Source organism: Meleagris gallopavo, chromosome 25, assembly GCF_000146605.3.
Source record: "Meleagris gallopavo isolate NT-WF06-2002-E0010 breed Aviagen turkey brand Nicholas breeding stock chromosome 25, Turkey_5.1, whole genome shotgun sequence".
In the NCBI taxonomy this organism is placed as follows: domain Eukaryota; kingdom Metazoa; phylum Chordata; class Aves; order Galliformes; family Phasianidae; genus Meleagris; species Meleagris gallopavo.
The window spans coordinates 2,650,112-2,658,479 of NC_015035.2; the positions used below are offsets into that span (position 1 = coordinate 2,650,112).

An 8,368-nucleotide genomic window follows, 5' to 3' on the forward strand; every position below is an offset into this window, starting at 1 on the left:
AAATCATATATATATATTAAATAAATAAAATTTATTTTCACAGAATAAACTGTGAGGCTATTTGCTGAGGTGATGCATTTTATAGCTTTAAATCAAGTGAAGTCTTGCCTGTTCCTTACCAAGAGGACTGCCACTGACTGAAAATACAGCACTGATTTTCAGCTCCCCTTCCTGAGTTTTTGGCTGTTGGCCGTACTCCTAAAACAAAAGGAAAGGAAAAGGAGAACAAATACACACATGTAATAACAGGTTGCAAGATTTCCACCCTTCTAGAATGCTGCATTGAATCTTAAGGCCCAGGAAGGCAAGAAAGAACCTCTTCAGCCTGTCCCAAAGGCCAGGCTCACAGCTGCTGCCATAAAGCACACAAAGAACTGACCCCGAGGTTCACAGCAAGGTGTACAACTGAGAGCATCACGCAGAACTCAGAAGCACGATGCCTGCTGCCTTCCCTTTCCCACCTGCATCCCAATGCACCTTAGAATTCAGCATCAATGTGTTAAGATAAATACCTGCAGTCCATTTACGCAAACTTTCCAACCAGAGACGCTCTGCAGTCCTTACCCTTACTGTTGGAAACAAGCTCTATTTTCCAATTCATGGATGACAATAACAGAACAGAAACCGAGCCCTAGGTGGTGAGAAGTGTTCTGTGCTTAACTCTCAGGTGAAGGACCTGGGAGGAGCCCAAGGTGAAGTTTTACAGCACGTCAAGAAATTTTAGGCTGGGACAACCATCTTCTGCCCCATCCTGAACCAGACCTGATTGAGGGACGACGAATCAAAAACAAAAACAAAAATGAAAAACCCTCTTTTTATTGTAATCTTTTTAATTTTCTTAGTCAGCTTAGCTCCACAAAGCAGCGCTGTGAAGCTGGCAGCAGGCAGACCATTGCAATCCACGCTTAGACTGACTTCAGTGGAGGGGAATAACCTTGCATTTTGTACAGGATGAGAAAATCCCTGCAGACAGTTGCTTGTGGAATAGCTGACATCCTACAAATTACTAGCTTACCTCACAGCAGCTATTCAGACTTTGACACCATGCCTCTTGCCCGTGCTTTTCCTAGAAATTCAAACCGTAAAGCAGCTTGTAACACTCCACATGTGAATCTTAATAGGCTGAAAAGAATAATCTCTTGGAGCCACGGGGATGATAAGATTTAACCTACTTACAGTCATTTGAGAATAGCGAGGCCATGATGTCATATTATGACTGAGCTAAATTAACAGTTGCTGTCTGACTGCAAGGTAAGCCAATTCGAAATCACTGGGCAAAAATAAGCTCTCACTTTTCAGCAGCAGCAAACTGCTCCCTCAGCTTAATCCACCTCCGAAAAATCACACCCTGCCATGTACACAGCATAAGTCAATGCTCCTGTGGCAAAACCACAAGTTTCTGCACAAAGACAACCAATTGCTCTACAGGTTTCCCAGGAGAACAGCCAGCAGCCCTATCTCCTCACCTGAACGAGCAGACAAGCATCCACACTGCAAGGAAGGGAGGTTTGAAGCTGTGTATGAGCACACCATGATGATGGGTTTTAGAGCACCGTGCTTGCTTTTATTTTAATATTACAATTTAAAAGCTAGTTATTTACAGGAATGTGTATTTTTAAGCATTTTAAATTAGTACTAGTAATAGAGATTGAAGCAAATGCCAACATCAGCTCTGCAAGGTGAAGCATAGTTTCACGGCAGTGTAACTGTTGGAAGCAGAGAACTTCCAGCTCCAACTATTCCAAGAGCAAGGAATGCTCTCCTCTTTCAGAATGCAGGGGAAAAAGAGATGTAAAACACATCATTTTTTGATTTAAAGCAAACCAAAATGAACCATCATCAGTTCTCACGCTTTTCCAGTATCGAAGTTGATCATTACAGAATTTTACCCTAGGAATTAATATTTTGATCAATAAAATACTTCAAATTGTTCAGGTCTTCACATTTCCTCATTAGCATGATCTTTTATAACCACTAGCATCTTGCACTACAGTCCACACAAATCCATACAGCAGGTGCCATTTGGGGATGACAAAAGAAGAAACAGATTTAACTAATCTACACACGGTTAGATATTAATCTCCAGGAACAGAACAAATCAGAAGGGCAGTGAAATCTAAACAGTTTCAAATACTCAGTGAACTTCTTTATTTCATTTACCCAGCAGTATCATGGAAAGAGAAGAAAAAATGCTGGAAAGAAGGGCCCAGAAATAAGATGATGTATAGCAAAAGTATAAAGAATGAGACTAGAAAAACTGATCTAGAACACCAAAACTACTGCCAGCACAAGTGGGATGAGTCGCCTTGGGAAGTTTTGTGCACCTTTAATGCGTGTAAAGTTGGGTACACAACCCAAATATCAGCACTGAAGAGACAAGAATTGCAACATGGATCATCTCCTTGGTGTAACATTGCAAGCCAGTGGCAAACAGAGAGGTGAGAGCTCAGCAATCCTTGTCCTGGCACTGTTCAACCCAACAGTTCTGACCTTCTCCATTTTGCAATTATTGAACTCTTACGATACCATCACACAAGATGTCAGCCTCAAATGACAAAGCCACCTGACTTCACTGAGCGGTACGTATTTAAATATTCTTTGGTAGGTGAGAGCTCTAAGTATAGATGTTTATAAAAATAAAATAAAGAAGCACTGTGCTCAAACCTCCAGCCTTAAAAGAGGGAAGTAGCAGGGACAGCACTGCTTAAACTATGCAGCTGTGACTGTGACAATTCACAAAATACTCAATGAGACACGACTTGTTTTCTAGTGAGAGCTAGTAGAGATGAAGTGCCTATATTGCCACAGATTTAATAATGCAAGTTTTACAGCAGTTTGCTTTGTCTCTAGCTGAAAAGCATAAAAACTCAGCGACATGGAAACATGGTATCAAAAAGTTGGGGGTTTGGGTTTCATGGTAGAATTAGAGGGAGAAATTCTTCTACTAAACTACGTTCTTCAAGTTAAATTTCGGTCAACAAACCAAATAAAATGCTGAACTTATGTCCAGCTTATGCGGTCAGTTGTCAGACCAAAATGAGAAATGCAATGGGAAACTTACCTCAGAATTATCAGGTTCATCTTTAATTTTGTCTAATAGTCCCTGCTGTGGGGCCATAGCTTTATCATATTCGTCATCCAAAGGCTCCTCCTTAATTCTAATATTTGGTGCAAAGGAATTCCCCAGCTCTTGTCCAATAGATTCCTTACTAGAAAATAGGTAGCTAGACTCCTGAAACAATAATATGAAAAAGAATTCACCCTCCTGCATCTGCCAAGAGGAGTTGGGCTGATGCCAAGGGGAGTTTCTGTTGCAGACCAAAAGAAATGGGTCCTGCCACTGGAAGGTGGGAGAAACGAAGGGCAGCAGCCGCTGCCTCTACCTCCCTGCAGCACCCTCTGTCATCCCACCCCCAATCCTCTTCACTCCTCTGGACAAAGCAGAAGCCACCCAGCTCTCTAAGATGGTTGTCAGAAAGGGTACTTAGTTGGTTGGACAGTGTCTCCTGTTGATAGAGCTGTTCCCTGTTTCATTTGAAAAAAAGGCAACAGGTCAGATGGACGCGTCCAGATCTGGAATCAACTCACCCGTCAAAGTCAGACCATGCTGGACATGAAGGTCCAGCTATCAAAAGAATCCTCAATTCAAAGAGAGGGTCAGCAAAATTTTTACAAAATTATATGCAGATTGTTTAAGTAGCAAAGACGTCTATGACTCAGAAGATCAGTTTTCTTGATACTCAAATTTACACTCAAATATAACATAAGTATTTTGAATTATTCCAGTATATTGCTGCACTTGCAAAAGTGTTTGAAAGATCTATAGCTTACCCTGAAGTTAGTTTCTGGAGTTTGTGGCGCTAACTGCGTCCGTAATGTTTCTTCTACTTGATTATGAACTGAGGAAAACATATACATTAAATAGAAATGAATACAGATTCCAATGCATTTCCTTACAAACTATCTAGTCTCATAGTGATCCCCAACCCCACAGTCTGGCAGCACTTCAGAAGCACTAAAATACTCCCCTGCTCTTCCCTGTAAATAAGATGGTAATCCTTAAAGAGAATTGATATTTTTATTAGTCTTCTGAGCCACTATTTTCTTATACCAGCAAAACAGTCAGATAATTCTGAGGCAGAATTGTTCATCCTGAACTTTCTATACCCCATTGAGTTCCTAATTCTGCCATGTTTCTACTTTTAAATCAGAAAGTAATTTTCAGAGAAACAACTTTCATCTTTCTCGTTGTTTGTCTTTTGCCTCTTCCCCTTTTCTCAGGAAACAGCAGGCTTTTAGCAATATATCTTTTTAAAAATACTGGTTTTGTCTGGTTATTTGATGCTGCCCATCAGCATCCACTAAAGCTGGTCAATTACTGGCTACCCTACCTGAGGCTGCACAGCTTTCAGCTACAGCTTTGTTACTGTAGATATTTACCATTTTCTGAAATAAGTCTTTTGCACAGAAATATTTTGTACTAGATTTCTAGCTGAAGGCAAGAGTAAAAAGATACTAAAAGATATTAAAAAAATAATAATAAAAAAATTGGTATTGTTTCTCTATCGTTTGTAGAACCTGAAAGCACTGATTTTAAGATGCTGTTACTGTATGTACAAAGTTTAAACATCAGAAATGTAAGCTGTGAGTCTCGACAAGCAGTCAGAGGCTCTCACTTGTTGGCCAGCCCTCACTCTGTACAATCTTCAGAATGAAATTAAACTGCACATTCCACCCTGGTTGTTCTTAACACTCTCATTCACTGTTTTACTGTAATTTTCAGAGCGTGGGAAATCAAAATCAGGTGTGTGGGCAGCAAGACTGCTGGTGACTTTCAGGCTCCCTCACATGAGAAATGCATTACAGGCATCTTTGGTTCTCTCCATGTTGCTGGACAAAGTCCAAGATGCAAGTATCAGAAGAAAAAGGAGAGCAGTCTCCTAGGAAAAGCAGATCTCAAGTTACTCCCTGGCTGACTTCCTGCAGACACTAATATTTCTAGCAAGCCTTCCTGTGATGTTACTATGAAAAACATGCTGCCTTAAGCATGGGTAATAATGAGGAATTGGCACTTTGCTCAACTAAATCTTTCCTAGCGAAGGCCAAAATGTCATCATCCATTCCTTAAAGGAGCTTTGGGGGCTAGATGACAAAACCAAAAGGAAGCTTAAGGTGTCACCCAGTTTGGTTTACTAAACCACACCAACAAAGGATATGAAGAGGTTTCAAAACAGGCTGTGGTTGATGAGACACCCCCTGATGCTGCCAGGCCCCTTGGCACACCCTACTCCTAACACAGTTTGTTGTATTTCAGGGTTCTGGATAAAATGTTTCCCTCCATATAGCAGTGCACGTTATCTTCGCCGAGAGGATGTTTTTAACTATTCCTATTGCTAATTGCCATCTAGCTCTTCCTTCCTCCTTGCTGGGTAGTCAGGTCTACGATGTCAACAGTTACCTGCTTTGTCAAGAAAACTGCTTTTCAATCTAGAATCCGGATCTTTAGGGATTTTTTCCAACCGTTTTTCGTGTTCTTGAAGATTTACTTCTCTATTCTTGTCTTTTGTTGAAAAAGTCTCTTTGCCATTATCTCTTGTTATGCTAAAATCTTTTTGAATTGATTTAAATACAGGACCCTGCTCAAAAGGTGAAGTGAGATCCTTCTGGATTGCATTTTCGATCTGAATATCTTTTTCACTGTCCAGCTCGTGTTCTGCAACCCTCTTGCCCTCTTCCAGATGGTCTTCAGAAGGGAGAGTGTCTTTTGGAGTGAAATTTTGATCATCTTCGTTGTCACTCCCAACAACAGGTATGCTTGCCAAATCCCCAGAGTTCAGAAAATAATCATCGTCGTCGTCATCATCCAGCAGTGAGTTTTCAGATCCTGCTCGATTCTGCATTTCATAAGATACGCTGTCGAGGGTAGCTGGTAAGTTGTGGACAGTGTCCTCAGACATTTCTGCATCCAGGATTTCACTACCTAGGGAAAAGAAAATTATGAACAGTCAGAACATCTCCCAGCTTTGTGTGTAACAAAAGTGAGTAAAAGGGTCCTTTGCTAAAAATGTTGCAATTCCTTGAACCTTTTAAGCCTTCTTGGACCAACATTACTGATCAAACGCTGCTGACAAAGAAACAGTTCTGTCCCACTCACCACACAGTGAAACAGAAGCTGATCTGAGAAAAAACAACCAAAGAAAGAAAAGATATTAACTTTAATTCCTATCATTTGTATTATTTGTGCAGAAAGAAGTGTGGGGAGGGAACAAGCAGCGGGGGCTAGGAGAAGGGCAAGATAGCTTTCTTGTCAGCAGTGGTACTTCTAAGAATTGTTTTGTTGAGCTATGTCTTACATAAATAAATGAAAATACTTACATTTTTCTGTAATATCAAATACTGCATCAGATTTATCTTCAAACTGTAAAAAGGAAAGCACTACATCATTATCTTGGTCAACCTGGAAGTATTTTTCTAAAACGCATCCAATCAAAAGCCAAAGCAACATGGAGAATCACAGTTCCTCCTCCTTCCTTTCTTGCCCCAAGCAGAGTTGTATATAAAAATCTTACACTGCTGAGAAGTCACAATTACCACAGGTTCAGAAGCATACAGAAAAGAATGACACAACAAACTCAGAATTAGCGCTGCTAGCTTGAGAAGGTGGAGAAGGGAATGTCAACATTCCTAATAATGAGATAACAAGAGTCAGAAGGAGCACAATGGACAAAGAACCAGAGGATGATTCTGAGTGCTGCACAAAACCTGTTTTCATTGAACGTTTTCTGACAGATGTTCAAGTTAACAGTGTGTCTGAAGTGCAGTGTGTGCACTACGGATAAACAAAGTTTGCTTTCCAACAACCAACTCTGGGCAGCACTCCTCATCTCTGCCTAAAAGATAACAGAGATTTGTTTATCTCTCCTTCCTCAGCATCTCCATTTCTGTGCTGTCCTTTCTGATAGACCATCCAATAATGGGATTTGATAGCAAAGGGATTATCTCTAACTCTGACTCCAGTCATTTCGCTGAGATGAAGCACTGACCATCCCTTCCTCAAAGCAAATTTCTATCAAAGCAGCTTCTTGACTCTTTTAAGATCCTCTGTACACGTGGGAAAATACCCCAGGCTCTGGACATGTCTAATTCACTCTTCCATTCAAAGAAGTGACAAGGCACAGCTCTGCAAGTGCACATTAGGCACTACCACAAGCATCTTCAACAAGTTCAAAAATAATTACAATTTACTTGGAAGCAACCCAAGACGCTTTTCAATCCTAAAACTATCCTATGAAAAGAAATCATCTTTCTTTAAAACAGTTCGTGATACAGAGGATGATTTGTGTTTATGGCCAAAAGTTTACACGAGACGTGTTTGTAAAACAGAATTCCCACTCCTGGTAATGGCAGCAGCCCGAGCTGAGGCAGCACACAGCCTTGGATGGTGGGCAGCATCAGATCTCTCCCATGGTGTACATCCAAAGACCAGCAACCAGAGCAAATGGTGGTATGCTTGTGTGTAATACAATTTTGGGGCTCATGCACTTTTTTCCTGAATTAGCACAGGCTGTTCTCCCAGTTGCCATTCACTGTAATGCTTTTTATTTCTCCTGCTAACAGTTTTTAAGATTCGGTGCTAAAAAGGAGGCAAAAGAACTGCAAAGGGAAACATGAACTGATTATCAGAAGGTGTTTCCTGAGGTCATTTCGGACAGTCCCACGAAGAGGCTCCTCAATATCCCAGCATGAGTCCCAGATAAGTGCAGGACAAAAAGGACCCATAATGGAAATACAAAACCATCGGCTCCAAACTCCCAGCAGAGCCCTCAAAACTCACTTCCAGTTTCAAAGCAAAACTCAGCACAATCACACCTTGAAACACCTTCGTTTGATCACTTCAGTATTTCTGCCAGGGAGGAACTTAATGACATTTAGTGCTTCTCAGGTAGTGAGCATTCCCCAAGAGCTGATACAGAATTGTTGGAGCATGATGGAAGTAAAATTAAATGTTTTAAAATATATCCTCCTTAGTGACTCTGCCTCATTAGCCAGCACTGTGCAGAAAGCAGTGCTCTGCCTGGTGAGGTGGCAATAAATAATACAAGAAACAATGACAAAACAATTAGGCATTCCTGGAAGCAATGTGTCTTAACTATTCTTTACAGTCAGATAAAGGGCTGCTTTTATAAATATATTAAAAAATAAAAAAAAATAAACACCATCCACTAGTTATGTCACTGCATCTCTTTGATGGTACACTGGTGTCAGGATTAGCCCCTCCATTGCTCTGAGCAGGTGGCAGGACACTGCTTACCATTCCATACAATGTGCTTGTTTGAAATAACTCAGAACCTGTGCCATACTTTAACAG

The 8,368-nt window shown here is 40.8% G+C and overlaps 1 protein-coding gene across 2 annotated transcripts; it reads right to left on the reverse strand.

Annotated features, from left to right (window-relative positions):
- Positions 1-79: 79 nt before the first annotated feature.
- On the reverse strand, positions 80-8,075 carry LOC104914312 (zinc finger MYM-type protein 4-like). 2 transcript variants are annotated; one of them, XM_019622730.2, is made up of 5 exons: positions 6,376-8,075; positions 5,459-5,980; positions 3,832-3,899; positions 3,062-3,232; positions 80-198 (listed from the first exon to the last, which is right to left on the reverse strand). In XM_019622730.2, the coding sequence occupies exons 1-5, from the start codon at positions 6,503-6,505 to the stop codon at positions 88-90; spliced, it is 1,002 nt and encodes a 333-aa protein (XP_019478275.1). In that variant the 5' UTR covers positions 6,506-8,075; the 3' UTR covers positions 80-87. The 2 variants fall into 2 exon arrangements, with proteins under 2 accessions (XP_019478275.1, XP_031412660.1); XM_031556800.1 differs by lacking the exon at positions 3,062-3,232 and having other exon boundaries at positions 6,376-8,063.
- Positions 8,076-8,368: the final 293 nt, after the last annotated feature.

What these genes read in the sequence shown, in the direction of transcription:
- LOC104914312 (XM_019622730.2), bottom strand. Translation starts at nt 6,505, where the DNA reads ATGTTGCTTTGGCTTTTGATTGGATGCGTTTTAGAAAAATACTTCCAG. An exon ending in CTCCAGAAACTAACTTCAGG is followed by an intron (nt 3,233 to 3,831) that starts GTAAGCTATAGA and finishes TTATTGTTTCAG; the next exon opens with GAGTCTAGCTACCTATTTTC. An exon ending in ATGAACCTGATAATTCTGAG is followed by an intron (nt 199 to 3,061) that starts GTAAGTTTCCCA and finishes CTTTTGTTTTAG; the next exon opens with GAGTACGGCCAACAGCCAAA.